Source organism: Panthera tigris, chromosome B1, assembly GCF_018350195.1.
Source record: "Panthera tigris isolate Pti1 chromosome B1, P.tigris_Pti1_mat1.1, whole genome shotgun sequence".
Classification (NCBI taxonomy): Eukaryota; Metazoa; Chordata; class Mammalia; order Carnivora; family Felidae; genus Panthera; species Panthera tigris.
The window spans coordinates 73,647,255-73,667,453 of NC_056663.1; the positions used below are offsets into that span (position 1 = coordinate 73,647,255).

The window sequence follows — 20,199 nt, forward strand, 5'->3', positions numbered from 1 at the left end:
TTAATTTCTGCCCAAACCTTCTCACTCTCTAGCGTTCTAGCAGACCCACCTTCCAGCTCCCAACCGAACCAGAGTACCTCCCAAACCCTCTATCCCGTTTTGAGGGAAGCTGAACTCAACACTCACCTCAGATGATGGGTTCTTGACCAAAAAACAGAAAAAAGGAAAAACAGAAGAGCAAAATGAAGACATTTCTTTCTGAGAAAGCATAGCTGGCAATTATGGCCACTTAAACACAACACAAAAACACATATATGTATGAGGTTTAAATGCAAAAATATTATAGTCAGGGGCGCCTGGGTGGTTCAGTTGGTTAAGTATCTGACTCTCAGTTTTGGCTCAGGTCATGATCTCGTGGTTTGGGAGTTCGAGCTCCGCACTGGGCTCTGTGCTGACAGTGCAAAGCCTGCTTGGGATTCTCTCTCCCTCTCTCTCTGCTTCTCCCTGCTTTCTCTCTCTCTCAAAATAAGTAAATGAACATCTTTTAAAAACGGGACTACTAGATACCCACACACAGAAGAATGAATTAGGATCCCTAGCTCACACTATACACTAAAATGTCAAAATGCATCATAGACCTAAATGTAAGAGATAAACTATAAAACTCTTTGAAGAAAATAAAGAGGTAAATCTTGGTAACTGTGGACCTTTTTAGATAGGACACTAAAAGCATAAGTTACAAAGGAAAAAACAGGCAAAACTGAAGTTCATCAAAACTGAACACTTTTGTACTTTAAACAACACCATCAAGAAAATGAAAAAACCAACACAGAATGAGAGAAGTATTTGCAAATCATGTACTTGATAAAGGCCTAGTATCTAGAATATATAAAGAACATTTACATCTCAACAAGGACAAAACAAATAATCCAATTTTAAAGTGGGCAAAAGACCTGAATAGACATCTCTCCAAAAAAGATATACAAGTGACCAATAAGCACATTGAAAAGATGCTCAACATCATTAGTCATCAGGAAAATGCAAACCAAACACCTAAGCTATGACTTCACATCCACTAGGATGTTCTTAAAAAACCAAAAAACATAAAATAAGTTTTGGTAAAGCTGTGGAAAAACTGGATCCTCATATATTGCTGGTGAGACTGTAAAATGATACAACCACTTTTTGACAGTTACTCAAAATGTTAAACATATAATTACCATATGACCACAAAAGTCCACTCCTATGTACACACCCAAGAGAACAGTAAACATATGTCCACATGAACTTGTACGAAAATGTTCACTGCAACAGTTTTGATAATAGCCAAAAAGTGGAAACAAATCAAATTCCTGCCAATCGGTAAATGATGAAACAAAGTATGGTATGTCCATACAATGGTTCACTAGTATAGGGTAATAAAAAAGAATAAAAGACTGATATGCGCTATGACATGAATGAAGCTTAAAAACATTAAGTGAAAGAAGCCAATCATGAAAGATCACACATTTCATTTATATGAAACATCCAGAAGAGACAAATCTATAGAGACAGAAAACTTAGGGGTGGTTGCCAGGAACTGCGGCCGTGGAAATGTTCTAAAATTAGACTATGGGGGTGGCTGCACAATTCTTGAATATACTAAAAACTGCCGAATGGATCAAGTCTGTGGTATGTGAGTTATAGCTCAATAAAGCTGTTAAAAAATAAATTAAAATGCAAAAAAAAAACCAGAACAAAGAACCCCTGAAACTGCTCCCATGGGAGAACTACAGACGTCCCTCCAGCCGGAACTTCATCTGACCAGTGTTCACTGAGCGCCTCTGCCGGAGGCCCTGGGCTAGGTGTAGGGGACCCTGTGGAGAGCAACAGCAGACAGTCTCTGCTTCCACGGGGCTGCAGTTTCACGGAGGGAAGGAAAGGGTGGCTGAGTAATGGGGATAAGCGTTCTAAGTGGGAAGAACACAGTTCTACGACAGCCCATCCAGGGACCTGAACTAGGATGGGGAGAGATGGCAAGACTCTCTGAAGAAGTGGAGCTTGAGCTGAAACAGAAATGATGAAATCGGGGCTACTCCAGAGGACAGTTGGGGCGGGGGAATCTGAGGAAACTGCAGGCACAAAGGACGTGTGGAGGAGTGAAAACGGCAAGGGTGAGCAAGCAGAGGAAGCAAGCAGAGGAAGACCACATGACGGTAGAGGAACAGCAGCCAGACCATGCAAGGCCTTAGAGCCACACTAAGAACCTGGTTTAAGTCCTGAGACCTGCAGGAATACACTGAAAGGTGTTAAGCAGATGACTAGTGTGGTCCAACTTGCATTTTAGGAAAAGAGACTTTTGAAAGGGCCAGACTAGATGCTGGCAGATCCGTTAAGGGGCCATTGGAGTAGCCTGGGAAAGAGATGATGACAGCCTGGATGCAGGAAAACAGGCAGCAGGCATCATGGTCAGCAGATAAGATCTGCCAGGTACAATGCATATAACGTGCAAGCTCTCCTCATAGCAAGGTCTCTCACAGGCCTCATAGAGAGGCCTGCATGGTCATTGCCTCTTTCCCTTAATTCTCTGTATCCTTAAATTAACCCCTACTAAGATATCTGAACACCTGTCTCTGTTTCAATACTTTTATCACCACTAATACAGCATCTGGCATTCAAAGCTTCCAGTCTCAGTAACCAGAGAAACCTGGCCATTCTCAGCCACCCCCTTTGCTGAAGGACGGCCCTGAGATAAGGCTAAAAACGTTCAGCAGGAAAAACCCATGCTATCAGCATATGCAAGTTACACTTACCCCAGCCCTTTAAACCCCTTACAAAAATGCAAGTCAGTTCAGATCATTTTTATGCTAAAAACCGTTCAATACAAGGGCACTTGAGTGGCTCAGTTGGTTACAGTCAGACTCATTTTCGGCTCAGGTCATGATCTCACCATGCAACAGTTCAAGTCCTACATCGGGCTCTGCACTGCCTGCTTGGGATATTCATTCATTTCTCTCTCTCTCTCTCTCTCTCTCTCTCTCTCTCTCTCTCTCTCTTTCTTCCCCTGTTTGCTCTCTCTCTCTGAAAAGAAATAAACTTAAAAAAAAAAGTTCAATACATCCCCATTGGTCTTAGGATTTAAACCAAATCCAAATGTACAAACTAAAAGAAATCTTCCTTAAAATCCTGGGAGGAAGGGCTATTCAGTTTTATCAAAGTAAAAATAATACCAAAAATTCCCAAGAATTATCTAAGTGATGACAAATCTCCCAGACATTACATTACAGGTAAATTAGTTTTATTTGTCTTCCCACTGGAATGTAAGCTCCAGGAAGATGGAAATACTAAACCAGTGCCTGCCCACAGCAGAGGAAGACTACTGAATGAAGGAAAGCCCCAGGCACTACTGGGACTGACACAAAGTTCTAAGCAATATTCTTTATTCACTAATCAGAAAGAAAGGGTCAGTAAGGTGATACACTGGTTCAAGACTTTTCTTGGAGCGCCTGGGTGGCTCAGTGGGTTAAGCGTCTGACTTCGGCTCAGGTCACTATCTCATGGTTCATGAGTTTGAGCCCCACGTTGGGCTCTGTGCTGACAGCTCAGAGCCTAGAGCCGGCTTCGTATTCTGTGTCTCCCTCTCTCTCTGCCCTTCCCCTGCTCATGCTCTGTCTCTCTCTCTCTCAAAAAAACAAACATATGTATAAAAAAAGGAATTTTCTCAATTTCAAAAGTTAGCCATAGTTACAAGGAAATAAGTCAAAGGGGAAAAGTGGTCAAACTTATACACTATAAATGAAATGCATATTAAAACATTAAGGTATCATTACAGCTGACCCTTGAATACCATGGGTTGAACTGTGCAGGTCCACTGATATGCAAATTTCTTCAATAAATAGAGAACGGTACTGTAAATGTATTTCTCTTCCTTATGATTTTCTTAGTAACATTTTTCCTAGCTTACTTTATTGTAAGAATACAGTATATAATACATACAACACAGAATACGTGTTAATCAACTATTTATGTTATCTGCAGGGCTTCCAGTTAACGGCAGGCTGCCAGCAGTTAAGTTTCTGGGGAGCCAAAAGTTATACACAGATTTGAACTGCACTGAGGGTTGATACTCATAGCCTCTGCACTGCTCAAGGGTCATCTGGATATACATTCTAAAACATCAAAAACATTTCTTTCCACTGAGCCACACTCAAGAAAGGCTAGGAGTAGGGAGAGGGGAAGAGAGTAAGACATTCCTGAAAAAATATCATTACTAGTGACCATAGCAGTCTGTCTTCTTGAAAAGCAACCTGGCAATATTTAACAAGCTCTATAAAATGGTTCATGGTCTTGAACTACAGACACTCTCTTTACAAAATATATCCTGAGGAGACGGGTAATCCAAAAAGGAAATAAAAAAACTTATAAAACATGTACATGGACTAATGGTAGTAATAACGAAAAACTGGAAACACTTCAAATGATCAAAAACAAGATAAAGCCAACTATGACAAAGCAACACTATGGACTATACAGCCTTTCAAAAGAAGAACATGGATTCCACTGACACATCAGGATTTTTTCAAAAAGCGGAAAATAGTAAAATCCCAATTCTAAAAGCTGGTGAGTTTAACATCTCTAGCAATCCTATATAAAAAGGGCTGTAAAAGATACATAACTTTAGAAGACTACAAAGTTTGGCGTTTGCTAGAATTCAAAATAAATCCACTATTAAAATTACCTGGGTTTGTGAAAGCTGAATGCTCTGAACCTGTGGGAGCAGAAAATAAGCATTTGGTAGCTGTTTTGCAGACCCTTCTATAGAGATTCTTCGAGTGCCAATTCCAGATACCTTCAGAAAAAAAAGAAGTTAATTACTCCTCTATTTGTTTTGAAACATATTTGCCGTAATATTAAAATACCTTTCCAAAGGCAATCTGTATTCACCACCTTGACCTTTAACACGGTATTATTAATCCAAGGGCACCCAGGTGGCTCAGTTGGTTAAGCGCCCGACTTCAGCACAGGTCATGATCTCACGGTTCGTGAGTTAAAGCCCTGCCTTGGGCTCTGTGCTGACAGCTCAGAGCCTGACGCCTGCTTCAGACTCTGTGTCTCTCTCTCTCCACCCCACCCCCCTGCTTGTGCGCGCGCACGCTCTCTCTCTCTCTCTCTCTCTCTCTCTCTCTCTCTCAAAAATAAATAAATAAATAAATTGTTTAAAGACTGTATTAATCCTTGGGGCACCTGGGTGGCTCAGTCGGTTAAGTGTCTGACTTCGGCTCAGGTCATGATCTCACGGTCCGTGAGTTCAAGCCCCGCGTCAGGCTCTGTGCTGACAGCTTAGAGCCTGGAACCTGCTTCAGATTCTGTGTCTCCCTCTCTCTCTGCCCCTCCCCCATTCATGCTCTGTCTCTCTCTGTCTCAAAAATAAATAAACATTAAAAAAAAAAATTTAAAGACTGTATTTATCACCGTCTACAAAAGAAAGTAACAAAAGTTGCCACATTTAAGCTCAATGTTCCTCATTGTAGCAAAGCTTTTCAGATATAGACAACTTTTCCATTAGGGAAACAAGTGTTAAATGGAATCCAATAATAAATAATAACGAAAATGATAGATCTTGGCTTGATGCTACATCGTATTAAATAAGTCACAGATACCACATAAGATAAAGATTCCTAACTACTTTTGTGAACAACGACAAAAAGATTCTTCACTCTCCATCCCTGGTGCCTTGATATCAATAGTAAGCTCCCTGAGAACTGGCCCCCAAACATGAAATCCTTGTCCCCTGATCAGAAATATTCCCGAGCCTAGCAGGGACGAAGGCAAAATCAGTAGAGACTGCCTTTATAGCTCCTCCCTCTGGACTGCTCATGAGGTGAGGGCAGAGAGTTCTGAAAGTACACTCTATTTTATAACAGAAATAGAATACGGTAGACTTCTGTGTTTTGTTCCAATGTCCTTCAGAGATTCATGGTGAGAGTTACAGCTCTGTACTCTGAGCCGAAGACAGTCCCATGTGTGTGGCATGGGATGCAGAAGAAGGGTGAAAGCTGGTGAGTTTAACATCACTAACGATCTTATATTCTAATAACATAAGTCAGGTGGCAACATTTCCAAAAGTCTTTTACAAAACATCCAAACCCCTTTGTTAAATCAACAACAAAATCATGGGACAAGAGGGAAAAACTTACTTACATGATAGGGAAGGACTCCATACGAGGAGGTATTAATAAATAAAGAACTTTCAATGCTTCCTTCTTCAGTAGGTAAGAAAATAATTCTGAAGGACGTTTTCCCCATTGCTGGAATTACCTGAAATAAAGGTACCAAATTAGCCATTGGGAATGGCCCTCTTTAAAAGATGTCTTTCAGAGACTTTCTTTTTGACAATTTCTGTTAACAGATGTCTGCATATCTGTACCCTTGATTCAGAAGTATCATGAATCCTTAGGAATCCCCCAAATGGAACAAAATCCAACAATCTAAGAAGGTATCAAAGGACATACCACAGACTTATAGCAAGGCAGCTGCCGAGTGCTTTCACTTTTGGATTGGGAACCCTGTGCCCTCACATCCTTCCTTTTCCCTCCTCTTCTGCACCCACGTGCGTTCAACGGCCTTTATCGAACACAGTTCTAACCTTACTTAAGTAGAAGGAGCCACCGATGTACAAACCTGGCAACACCTAATAAAAATCAGGAGCTGCATTTATCTGGACAATCATAAACAGAATAGTGGACCTCCTCTTACACCATTTCCTTGGTCTTATATTTAAAAGAAAAAAAGTGTATCAGGCAGACATCAGTACACTAAATAAACAAATAAATAAAACCCACCAGTGATTGGGATCTTCAAAGACCACTGAAATCTAAACTACTAGAAGACCAGGGTCTGGAGCTCTCTGTTACGGTGCGAATTAACTTTATAAGGAGCCATTCACTGCCTCCTACTCCTACACTTAGAAGGAGTCCAATTCTAGTCAGTGTGCCAGGCAAAGAGACCATGACTATAAAACTTGTATTAATTACTAAATGCTTCAGCATTTGTAGTCATTTCAAGACACGTAATACTATATTTCTTTAACCATGAAAAAGTCCTATTAAATACACAAACATTATACTTTGTTTAGACTCTAAACTTTTTTTTCCATGTTTTTTTTCCATGTAGATACCAAGAGCCACCAAAATTATGAACAACTGAAAAAATAAATGTTAAAGCAAACACACAGAAGGGAAGAGTTTGGGTAGCAGAAAAGGGGGAGACAGGGAGCAGAAAGTAAAAACTTCAGGCCAAAGAAAGCAAGAAAATCTGGCAGCCTGCCACAGCATAGTTTCCAAGAGTACATCAACACTTACCCTGCAATGAACAGGAGGCACATGAAAATGTCTAGCAGCTGTAAACACTGAATTCACCACGACCTCACTATCCCTACTAGGGTTATAAGCATAGAGAATCTTTGCTGCGGGGTGACCCAGGAACCTAGGAGGGGAACAAGGAGAAAAAAAAACCAATGTATTATGTGGTTCTAAATATAGCTATCCATCCACCCATCCCTCCACCCACACACATTGTATATATACTTTAATCCCAGAAAGCTGTTGATGTTCGTTAAAGTTAAAAGCAACAATTATTAAATCCTGTTATTACTAAAACATTCAATCCACAAAAACTTTTTAAAGAATCCTGTCTTTTACAAGACACATTTAATGCCAACCAATGGTAACGCCTCACTGACTTTTGTGTTAGAAGAATTCAACACACATGGGCCATTAAATGCTTGCAAATACTCAGAGTAGGAAATAGGTACTCACTCTGATTCAAATGAAAATATGTTTAGGTAAGAAACTGTACTCAGAAAAACCCAGTTTTTTTAGGGTTTCTTCTCTGAGTAATAAGTTTAAAGAGGCTTTCCAGGGGAATGGATTTCAACTCACAAAGGGACTTTATCAAGCCTTATGAAAGGAAAACTTAATTGTTGCTAAAGACCATTCTTCTGAGAAAAATGAAAATTCAGCAGCACTTTCTAGCACTTGCTCTTATCCATTCAAATCATGAGTCTTGTAGAAAACCCTGATGAAAGCTTTGGCTCCTCCCTCCACAAACGGGCACACACAAAAGTTTTACACACGGCTCGAAAACACTTGTGCACTAAGGTAAGAATGTCTGCTTTCCAGCAAACACCCTGAGAAGGACGCCCATGTTAATTCTTTCTTTCCTCTGCTTTCTATCCACAAGGCTAGCAAAGGAACTGCAAGGGAACAGAGAGCACTCTCTGGCCAACCTACTGCCATGTTCCCTGGAATCATTTACCTCTGATTCCTACTGCCCAATACCAAATTCACTCCACTTAACTCACACTGTCATAAACAGAGAGCCAGTGAAAGTTTCACTGAAGCCATTTCTCCAGTTTTAATGCCCTCAGTAGCAGAGACCCAAATATACCGCTCTCCTAAATATGGCCTAGAAATAAAACTATATTTTAAGTTCAGCAAAAATTCATCTACCTTATGCTTGAGTTTCTCTGATTTTATTCTGACTTCTCTGATACTAAGAATTGTGTGTTTTAAGGAAAATTAAGTGCGTGCTGTCTGTCTTACGTGTAACAGTGGGATTTCCAAACTATTATATCACTGCCACCAAATCTCTCACATTCTTCTTCCAGCTTTCCTCCTCCTTTTTTTCAAGATTTTATTTTTAAGTGATCTCTACACCCAACATGGGGCTTGAACTCACGACCCCAAGATCAAGAGTCGCATGCTCTACAGACTGAGTCAGCCAAGCCAAGCGCCAACGCCCCCACTACTTTTAATCACAAGTCTTAACTGAAGGTTTAATACAGCCAATGTGTTATTTTCAAAAACGGGTTCTTTACACCCAGTGATAAATAAAATATACATCAGTGTGATCAAAACCTTGATATTTTTTTAGTGTTTGTAGCTAATACAACTAAAAATATTTTAGACTACCATGAGCACAAAAGGTCACCTCAGGGAGTCCTGCTTGGGGAGGATGGGGCTCACATTTGTCTTTTCCTTCCATTAAATTAAAAAAATAAAGACTTCCATGGTTTTAGGTTTTAGGTAAATAATACGATTCAATCAGCAAAGCTATTAATACTTGTCCTCAAAGCTTTATCTCCCATTCATATCACTGGAATATAAGATTTTTAGTTCAAAAAAATACAAGTGTTTCCCAGACGAAAACACATTAAAAAATCGTACTGCAAAACTGCAACTCTAGGGAGCCCAGTGACTGTGTTCCCCCAGAAACCTCACCAGACCTGACCCAGACCTGGTTACCACTGGGCTATTTTTATTCTATGTTTTTTAATTCTATTTTTAAAAGCGTTATGAGGATAAGAATTTCCTTCACTAGTGACAACTGGAAGGTACTCTTTAATTTAATACTACAAAAGAATGATTAAAATCTTTTAGGAATGATTAGTACTTTTAATCTCAGGACCAGTGGGTATTAACCCTTAACAACAAATCCTACAAAGTGGATTGTAGGCAGAAGGCAGCTGCCAGAAGGCAGCTGGATAACACTCTCCTGGTTCTGCAACCCAGAGGAAAACCAAAGCTATGAAAAAGGGATGGGGTTTGCCCAAGGTCAACTTCAAAATAAACAATAGCAAAAGCTGAACAAGGGCAGTGAAGAAATCAGAAGGAGGACACTTGGGCTGAAGTTTGAATCTAATGCCTATAAATTAGACCATTTGTTAAAAGTAAGGTAAAACTTGACTAATTTTGGAAGTGTTCTAATTGACTACAGTTTGTTATTGAGGCTTTTTTAAAACTTCAGCAAAAATAATTTATTCCCTTAATCATATCCTAGATCTCGCTTATTAAAAAAAATAGCATGGTATGTGCTGACTTAGAAATGAGAAGACAATTCTAAGATTTATTCTGTTACTTCTAGCAAAATGCCCTTGGGCAAAATACATTACTTCTTAGCAAGAAATACATAAGCATCTGTAGTCCATGCTCAAATATAGAGATATTTGAAAATCTCACACAGACACACGCACGCGCCTCTCTGTATGTGTGTGTGTCACTCTCTCAGATAATACCTACCTCCACTAGTCCACTATCCTTCTAGGATTGATATAAAACTCAACTGACAAGAGACATGATTGTGCTTTGAGAACTATAAAGTACTACATACACAAAACTGCATCATCCAAAGATGATTCAAGTCTAAAATGTAGTAACCTTTTTGGGGGTGCCTGGGTGGCTCATCTGATTAAGTATCTGACTCTTGGTTTCAGCTCAGGTCATGATCTTGCAGTTCGTGAGTTTGAGCCCCACATCGGGCTCTGCGCTGACAGCAGAACCTGCTTGGGATTCTCTCTCTCCCCCTTTCTCTCTGCCCCTCCCCCACTCGCTCTGTCTCTCTCAAAGTAAACTCAAAAAAGAATTTTTTTAATGTATAAAGATTTTAAACATTTGTTTTTCAACCTGCTTCCAGTTATGGGGACCAGAAACTGATGCATATAGCTAATTAACATATGTTGCTAATACATCTATACATTCATGTGCATTGATCACAGGATTTTTATCTTACCGAAGAGTAAACATATTATAGATAGCCAACATACTATGAACTGGAGTTGTTATCCTGATCTAATTGTACTTACTATATCCATCTTATTACATCTACCAATCTGTAATATATATATTTTTAAAAGTAGGTCCTGCACTGAAATTTCTTTTTACGATAAAGACTGTTCACAAAAGCGATCTCTCAGAATTTGCAACCAACGAGGTTTTATTATAAATTCAGCTTTGAACGTTTCTTTACCTAACAGTAAAGGTGTAAAAAACTCAAACACCAAAAAGCAGACACCTCGAATCTTGTAAAATCAGCAAGCTCCCCTCACACTTTTCTCTCTTCTTCCTTTACAGAATCTCCTTTAAAAGCTCAACAAGAAACTTTTATATTTAAAGTTCATTCTTCCTTCACCTTAGGGCTAATCTTTTGATGATCAGAAGGAAAGAAGGAAATCCAGATGAATAAAGGAGGGCACACCAGGAGACCACCACTAACTCACCCCAGATGCTCTCCTATCACCACGCCTATTTCATTCACATAACTTCTCTTGTAACTCAAATAAGCTCTTCGTAAAACTGATGTTCCAGGCTGCTGAAATAAGCAGAGCTTTGACACCTAAAACACTCTTTTACTTCCATACCTGAAACTCCACTCACGTGAAATTGCATCTATTCAGTTCTGCAATATTCTGCATCCAGGGAGTTTAACATTTTAAGTTTCAAACTTCAAACGCTTGTTAAGTGTCACAGCCAACTAGAGTCCTTAAGTCCCTTCTGCACAGTGTCACCATGCTCTTTATTTCTCCAAGTTCCCAGATTAGCCCCACAACCAACACTCAGATCACATTCCCTTCATCTTAACGGTTCTTAACACAATGCACTCAGCTCATGTGTGCTCTTCTCCACTTAACGTCTTTCCAAAGTCTTAACTGTGGTAACTAATGTTTGTACATGCAATTGTAAATCCCACAGCATCACAAGCAGTAAAAATAAGCAGATGAATCTAATTAAAAGAATCTAGGGGCGCCTGGGTGGCTCAGTGGGTTAAGCGTCCAACTTCAGCTCAGGTCATGATCTCATGGTTTGTGAGTTTGAGCCCCTCATCGGGCTCTGTGATGACAGTATGGAGCCTGTTTGGGATTCTCTCTCTCTCTCCCTCTTTCTCACTCTCTCTCTCCCTCTTTCTCTCTGCTCCTTCCCATTTGCGCTTGTGCATGCTCTCTCTCTCTCTCTCTCTTTCAAATAAAAAAAAGAAAAGAAAAGAACTCAGAAACCATCAATATTTAGTGTTTTCATTATACAATAACCTGATTTGCTATAGAAAAACCAGGAGTTAATACTGACTTCTTATCAAATTCTAATCACTATAAAATATTATAATGTATATTTATTAATAACTGAAGAAGTAGCTAAAACAATCTTACACTCTCCTTTTCACAAAAATATTCCTTTTAACAAGCCCCAGAATCAACATCCCTTATATTATTAATATACTTAAAATGTATTCAACTTTTTATATATATTAATATATTTTAAGTATATATATATATATATATATACATACATATCTATATATACATATAGATATATGCATACATATATATAAAATATCCTGAAAGCAAACAATGCAAATAATACAAGTTATTAAAAATTACAAAGAAAAGATACTTACTGAATTCCAAAATCTAGAACTGATGGCTGAAAATGTAAGCCCTTTCCACTAAATAGTTTGTCTGAGAAGCTAAAAAAGAAAAGACAAGACAGATTATTTTTTGTTGCCATTTTGAAACTTGAATGCTGAGTTAAGAGTATACACTTAGGCCAAGGGCTCTCACAAGATATAATTTTACTCCCCTATTGATGAGTCTGAACTAGATCTTAAATGTAAAAATTGAATTATTAGAAGTCTAATACAATTCTATACTTGCAAAAATTTAAGATACTTTTAGATTATGGTTAGTATAACATATCAAAAGTACAGATTCTATAAGCATTCAACAAAAATGAGGAAGCAGTTAATTTTTAATATACATTTAATTTAGGTTTCATTTATGGATGAATTCAGATAATACAACTATTTTCATAAACTCCAAATCAAGACATACATGTAAGATGACTGGGGATGAGGGGTTGAAGAGGGAAGGAGATTTGGCCTCTAAAGTTGTAACAGGGAAAGGATGGGAGCAGAGCCAGGGATGCCCCTGAAGGCTGAAACCATCCCCAAGTCCGTATTTTTAAGAACAATCATCACATAAAACCTCACATGGCAGGTCACATCTTCAACAGCTATTAACCAGTTATGATGATTTTTCTTTAGAATCAAGACACATACCAAATTAACATACCAAAAAACAGAGTAAAATAAAAATATATGTATAACATAATAACATAAAAAATATATATACATATACATAAACATACTTAAAGAGAAAATACAAAATATGTGTGATTGTACTTGTATTATGTGTGATATATACACCAAAAAACTATCAATGCTTGTGACATTTTAAAAGCCATGCAATCCAAAACTATTGAACTGGAGAAGCCCCTAAATGCAACAAGTGTAGCTATTTTCAAAGACTCCAGCAAGCTTTCTAAAATGCAATCTTTCCACTGTCTCCTCCCACCAACTAGCACTGCACCAAACGTGGTCCCAAGATTGGTCCAGGAGTGGACATCTGAATTTCAGAGCTGCTGGCAAAAAGAAGCTTTGTGACCTTCAGCAAGCCCATCTCCCATTTTTCTTGAAGGTGCAAACAATACAGAAACCAGAAAACCCCTTCCAAAATCCTCATATCATAGGAAGGATCCTGGCTGCAATCTTTCCTTCCTCCCTCCACTTTTCTGTCCTTATCTAAATCAAAGTGACATCTCAGTCTCCACCTGCCCAATTCCCACCTTTCTACTTGCGTTGAGCTTGAACAGATAAGAGGTATGTTGTTTACTGGCCTCCTAGGACAGGACTAACTCCATGACGATGTACAAAAAGACCACTAACACATCCAGTTGCCTCCAGAAATGTTTTCAAGAGCCCCAGGAGGTGATGGATGCAAAGAAGTGCCAACATCAAATGTACCACAGCCACCCCGCTCCAGATCGAGCTGGCCAGGATTTAGCATTCCAGAAGAAAAGGAAAACAGGCAACTTCACATGCCAAAAATTATCTTAGAAGAGTCAGGGTACTGTATAAGTAATAAGTAAAACAATTAATGATAGTCTCTTCCTGCGTACCAAAAGTGGATTTATCATCAGATTTCACACCCAACTTCTGCACGAAGGCAAGGTTTTAAGGATTTAAGTAGCTCACTTGAGATCACATAGCTATTAAGCGTCAGAGCCAGAATTCCCATGCAGATCTGTCGAGGCCAGAAATATGAAGCTGGTATGGAGTCGGGGCCTGTCCAAGTTCACCAGACCTACCCAAGGAACCAAGGCACTCCAGCGGTTGAGTGAGGGTTTGAGCTTTAGCGTGCAGACAAACTTGGGATGCCAGGCCCAAAGCCACTACTCTCCAGTCCTGAATGGGTCAATCACTCAACTTCTCAAAAGTCTTAGCCTTACTATCTTAAAATGAAGATGACAACAGTATCTACCATATAGTTATCCTGAGGTTAAAATGAGATAATAATGCCTTTGCTTCGTGCCTGGCACATAGTTAAGTGCAATAAATATTAGATCATGTTACTAAGAGGAAGACTGTCATCTAACAAGAAAAGTAATGAGAACAGATGGAGAAGCCAATTAAGCCTGAGTCAGAGCTGACCTGGGGATTTAAAAGTCCCAAATGGGGAGCAGTAATTACCTCTGAATAGAACAGATGAAATATAAACCTGCACCATCTCATATCATAACAGAGATTTTTAAATCCCACAATCAGGAAGTTTTACACATCCAACAAAAATCAGATATGAAAGGTCCAACCTACAGCAATAAAACTAGAAACAGACAGACTGTCTCTAACTTCGAAGAAAACTCTATTTCAATCTCATAATGGAGAAGTAAAACCATGTCAATATTTCTTCCTAAAAGTCACAGAACAGATTCATTTTTCTCTTTGGTCAGTTTCAGCTCACTCGACTTTACAATTTGGAAAGGAGAGCAAGTTACAAGGGGATTTAACATCACTGTCTAAGGTTAAAAAGTTAGTACTCGTAGATAAAACCATTTTAGATGTAGACACTGCCCTGGAGAGTATTCATACACATGCACATGTCCTCAAGTATTTGTTAAAGACTTTAGGGGGAAGGGGGCCTGGGTGGCTCAGTCAGTTAAGCGTCAAGACCCTTATTTCAGCTCAGGTCCTGATCTCAGGGTTGTGGGATCAAGCCCTGCATCGGGCTGAGTGTGGCACCTGCATGGGATTCTCTCTTCCTCTCTGTCCCTCCCCTCCACCTCATAAATAAATAAATAAATAAATAAATAAATAAATAAATAAATAAATAAGGCACAAGTTTTTAAAAAAACTTTAGGGGGGAAAAGCAACAAACTGCCAAAAATTAGTCAACTACCAACACGTATTCTCAAATATCAGTGGTAGCTAAGAAATTATACTGTGTTTAAAGACGCCAAGGTTTTCACTTCCAAATCCATGACATCAAAGTAACTTAAGCCTTAAGAGCTACAGCAATAAGAGACAAAATTCCTTCCTTTGCTCCTTTCATTCAAAGTCAGCATTAACCTTTTCACATGTGTGCCCTTAATACTGAGGATGCTTCTTTTACATCACAATTCACCTGGCCTCTTTCCCTCTTAGGAATTCCCTTTGTCTGGCATAAAATAAACTCAGACATCTTGTAAAAACAAATTAGAAAATTATGCCACATATTTCTAATGTGTACCCTCCCCCCCGCAGGAAGGTAATTATAAGGAAAAGCCCTTTATTAGAAGAGAAAGATAAAAGAGGAACCATTTTTCTTCTATTACAGGAGGGAGGCATAGGAGGAGAACAAGAGGTGACAGTAATCTGAGGTGCGGGGGCTCTTGTTTATATGGACCCCACCCCACACACTCTCTTAGCCCTTCTAAACACACCCACCGGCCGCAAAGAGCTGAATCTTTACTCAGCAGCAGGACATGTGGATGAGGAATCTACATATTATTTGGAAAGAATATCATCACCTAAGATTACCTGACTTTTTTTCTTTTATCATCTTCTCTTTTTTGGAAACTTCAGCTAACTTTTTTCTTTGTATATAAAACAAAGAAACAGGGGGCGCCTGGGTGGCTCAGTTGGTTGAGTGTCCGACTTCGGCTCAGGTCATGATCTCGCGGTTCGTGGGTTCAGGCCCCGTGTCGGGCTCTGTGCTGATGGCTCGGAGCCTGTAGCCTGTTTCAGATTCTGTGTCTCCCTCTCTCTCTGACCCTCCCCCGTTCATGCTCTGTCTCTCTCTGTCTCAAAAATAAATAAATGTTAAAAAAAATTAAAAAAAAAAAAAAAAAGAAAAGAAAGAAGAAAACAAAGAAACAGTTTTTTTTTAAAAAGTGGCTGGTATAAGAGAAAAGAAAATTCCTCTGGAAATTAGAAGAGCTTGGTTCAGGTCCCAGATATGATATGAGCTCCCATGTGACACCAGGCTTCTGTTTTCTCTTCGACAAACTGAAGGAGCTGGACCAGACTGCATGGCTCCGGGATCCTTAGAAGGGCATTCAGATGCCTCGACTCCTTCTTCCTAGGAAAATTATATCTATTTGCTGATATCAGACACACCCATTAAAAAATTTCAGTCCAGTGACTTCAGTAGGGAATGAATTAACTATAACCAACTGTTTAAGCCACTCAGAAATGTTATCTAACCAAATACATCATTCCAAACACAATGCTCCACCTCCCTGGAAGGAGCAACAGGACCCAAGGACTGTGGACCAGGCCTCAACGGCTCATGGCCATTCAGTAAGGACTAGCTGCGCCAGGGCAGGTGACCAGCTCTAGGAAGACCCTCCCCTCAAGGTTACAATCCAGGAAGCCAGACAAGGCTCAGATGCCAACAAACAAAACTCATAGATCAAGAAAGCTCAAAGTGAGGGACAGAAAGCTCTGAAAAAGTCAGGAAAGGCTTAGGGTGGGGGTGGGAGGGGGCAGGGGCCTCAAGGAACAGTCACCACAAATGGAAACTGAAGGGAGGCCACTTGCAAAATGAACAGCAGCAGGGAAGACACAAAGGCTAAGGAAAGCACAGGCCGCATCTGGAAAACACCATTCAGGTAAGGAAGACACACTAGAAAGTTGGGGCGGAGTCTCTGACTGGTGAAGCATATGGCAAGGGAGGTGAGCCTGAACAGTGAGGACAGAAGGGAGCAGACAGGAGGGCAGCCAGCAATACAGTCTTACTGGAGGACAAGGACATTGGGATGGTGCACGAGCCAGACGCTCACCACAACACGCCATGAAAACAAGACTCGTGCACCGTGGCTCTGCACTGGGTCTTACCCCTAAAGGAGCCTAAAGGTTTGACCAATCTCTGAAGGACACTGCAAAGTTCCAGAACAGGGCCTGCAGAGGCTGGTACAGTCCTTTCTGAACAGGTAAAAAATAACTTCACCTTCCAGCAAGGGTTTGAGAAACAATGGTGGCCACCTACAGAGAAGATGGAACTGTCTGGTTTTCCACATTCCTAAATGCACTGGTTTCCATTTGCCTCTCAAAGCCCCAACATCTCCAGCTGGCTGTCTTTTACATGCAAACTCTTCTAATACCTCCAGAGCATGGCCATGACCAGGCTTTAGCCACTGGATGAGTACAAGGACAAGAGGACTGGCTTCCCACACAGTCCACAGACCCTCTTCTGCCTCAAGGAAGGTAACAAAGGAGACCATAGCAAAATAATACCATAGCCTAGACTCTGAAGTATTCAAGGAAAGACATGTTACGCTAATGAGCTACTTACTGGGCTGTTCTCCTTAGAGTCAGGAGAATGTGAGTGCGCACCAGAGCTCAGGGCTGGGACTGCTGTAAAAGACCCACAGAGTCCACAAAGGTAGAGATTTGTGCACTGTTAATCCCCTTGGACTCTGAGAAAACACACACACACACACACACACACACACACACACACACACACACACACCAGGTATTTTCAGGACGCAGCTGCTATTCCCAGGCACCTGGGGGGGGGGGGGGCGGGGGCGGTGGGATTTAGTACTTTCCGTCATACGGCAAAACTGGGATCAAGCCCTACGTAGATACAAGAAGCCCCAGCCTAAGGCAGCCCTTCCTGAAGCCTGCCCACAGTTAGACCGGCCACCCCAGAGCAAGGCCTGCACGGTTAGCATGGGCACTGCCCTAACCACTCCAGTGATCCAAGGGAACCCAGGCGCAGGCCTTTGGTGAAAAGGCCCGAACCATGTGATTTATGAAGTTCTATAACTACATGGGTTATGAAATTCTACATCATAATCTTAGTACCACAAGTTGCTTTTGGCTCCTCCTTTTAACTTAAAAAATATTTCTAAGAGTTTACCATGGCAGATATGATAGACATAAGCACATCTACTGAAGTTAGAACTGTCATTCTTCCTGGCAAAGTAACTACTGACAGATAATCACTTAAGGATGGAGGCAGAAACCAGTATTTTTCCCTAATGAATCCCCAATGAGTGAGGGGGTGGGGGGTATCATTTGGCAGAAGAGAAAAGTCCTTGGAGCAATCCTAGCAGTGGTCAAAGGCACCCTCACTGATAAGGGGATATTTGGCGTTTTAAACCAGCCCTACATGTTGATGGCCAGGCCTTCCCAAGGCCAGGACAAAAGTCCTACACACCAATCCATCCCTCAAGTTGCAAAGACGTTGTCCCAGCTCATACCACCCAGGGATAAGGTGTTCCTTCTCTCAAAGATTAATGCCTGAAAGCCCCTTTCTGGATGGAACCTGGGCTGGTTTCAGGCCCTCACCCATCCTGCCCTCTCCAGGATTCTCAGCATCCCCTCCTGCTCTTTCTCCTCCACTTACATATAGGAGATACTCATACTCCAGTCACTCCGACCTGATTCAAGTCCCCTCCTTCCCTTCAGCTGTGGGTCAAAGTAGCAACGACAGCAAGTACACTTACTAAACACTTACCAGATGTGTGTACCAGATGCCGTGCCCAGCACTTTGCTATCCTGTGTAATCCAAGGAACCCTGTGTGGGTACTATTAGTATCCCACATCCACACCCAAAGAAACAGACACTTTGAGGGTTTCCACAACCAGCCAAAGCCCACTCCACTGCTGGTGGCTGAACGGGAATGAGCCCCTGGCTACACCGCCTCCCGTCCACGTCTCTGGGGTCCTGCTCCCTCACTCTACCGCAAATGCTCTTGCTGAGGTCATCAGGGAGAGCAAGCTGGGAAGGCAAGTGCTGAGGCTACTCAATCTCCCCACTGGCTACTATCCTGAAGTGCCCCTCCTTGGTTTCTAGGAAATCTTGCCCAGTTTTCCTCTGCCCTCTGTGCTCTTGCTTCTCACCTCCCTGTCAGGCCCTTCTCCCCCACATTACTGTCTCCTCAGCCCTCCCTAAAGTCTCACTTTGGCCAGGCACACCTACCCCCTAGTTTTAGCTATCACCAACAGGGTGACACTTCCTCTAGGGACATCTGTCACTTCTTTCTCCAGCATCCATGTTTCCTTACTTCAACCACAGACTTCCCACTGTCACCTCTCCTGGATTCCGAAAGGGCCAATTACTAATACTTCTAGACCTGCCTGTAGCTAGAATGCTGGCATATGACCCAGACTTGGCCAGTTTCACCTGCCTGAAGCGGGCAGGGCATCAGGAGATGATGCCACAAGGAAGGGAAGGAAAGAAAATGGAGAATCGTTCTGGGAATAACCACGGCAGTCAGGCAGCATGGTTAAGTGTCAGGGACAGCAGTGTCCTCGGCATCTGCTTCCATGGCACAGTTCTAGCTGTGGTTCTATCTGCTATGTCCCCTCTTACATTCTTCGTTTTTCTCAGCCTGGTTCTTAAGTCTTCCTAGAGATTCTGAGAGCTGCCCAACATCTTTTCAATAAATTCCTTTTTTTTTTTTTTTCTGCTTAAATCAGCCAGAGCTGGTTTCCGTGGTCTGACTGATTCATTTCTCAAGACTGTGTATCTGTGGCCTGGACCCCTCTGCTGAGCTCCTGACTGGGGTTTCCAAATGTACCAGACACCATCCCACAGACGGCCCACAGGCACATCCAAATGGAATCCATGGTGGAGTTCAACATCTTGCTCAGACTCCCACTGGATCACAGCACTGCACAGTAGTCCCTTATCCACAGCTTCGTTTTCTGTAGTCTCAGTTACCCACCATCGACCACGGTCCAGAAGCAGATAATCCTTCTTCTGATACACAGTCAGAAGGTCACTACTAGCCTCATGCTACATCACTTCACTTCATCTCATTAGGGTAGGTATTTTATCATCTCACATCATCACAAGAAGGGTGAGAGCAGTACAGTAAGGTATTCTGAGAGAGATCACATTCATACAACTTTTATTATAGTATACAGTTATAATTGTTCTATTTTATTATTGTTGTTGTTAATCTGCCTTTGTGCCTAGTTTATAAATTAAACTTTGTCAGAGGTATGTATGATTGGGGGGGGGGGGGGGGGGGAACAGCACAGTTGACCTTTGAACAACACAGGTTTGAACTGTGCAGGCCCACTTATACACAGACTTTTTTTCAATAAATATGGTACAGTACTGTAAATGAACTCTCTCTTATTATTTTCTTAACATTTTTCCCCCTAGCTTACTTT

General features: G+C 41.1%; 1 protein-coding gene across 3 annotated transcripts in view; it reads right to left on the reverse strand.

Annotated features, from left to right (window-relative positions):
• Positions 1–20,199, reverse strand: part of TMEM131L (transmembrane 131 like) — a 169,527-nt gene that overhangs the window by 77,463 nt on the left and 71,865 nt on the right. For all 3 annotated transcript variants that reach the window (XM_042983743.1, XM_042983742.1, XM_042983744.1), the window contains exons 4-7: positions 12,148–12,216; positions 7,281–7,404; positions 6,121–6,237; positions 4,658–4,768 (exon numbers count right to left, since the gene is read on the reverse strand). In XM_042983743.1, coding sequence (XP_042839677.1) covers positions 4,658–4,768; positions 6,121–6,237; positions 7,281–7,404; positions 12,148–12,216 — 421 coding nt within the window. The remainder of the gene's footprint in view (positions 1–4,657; positions 4,769–6,120; positions 6,238–7,280; positions 7,405–12,147; positions 12,217–20,199) is intronic.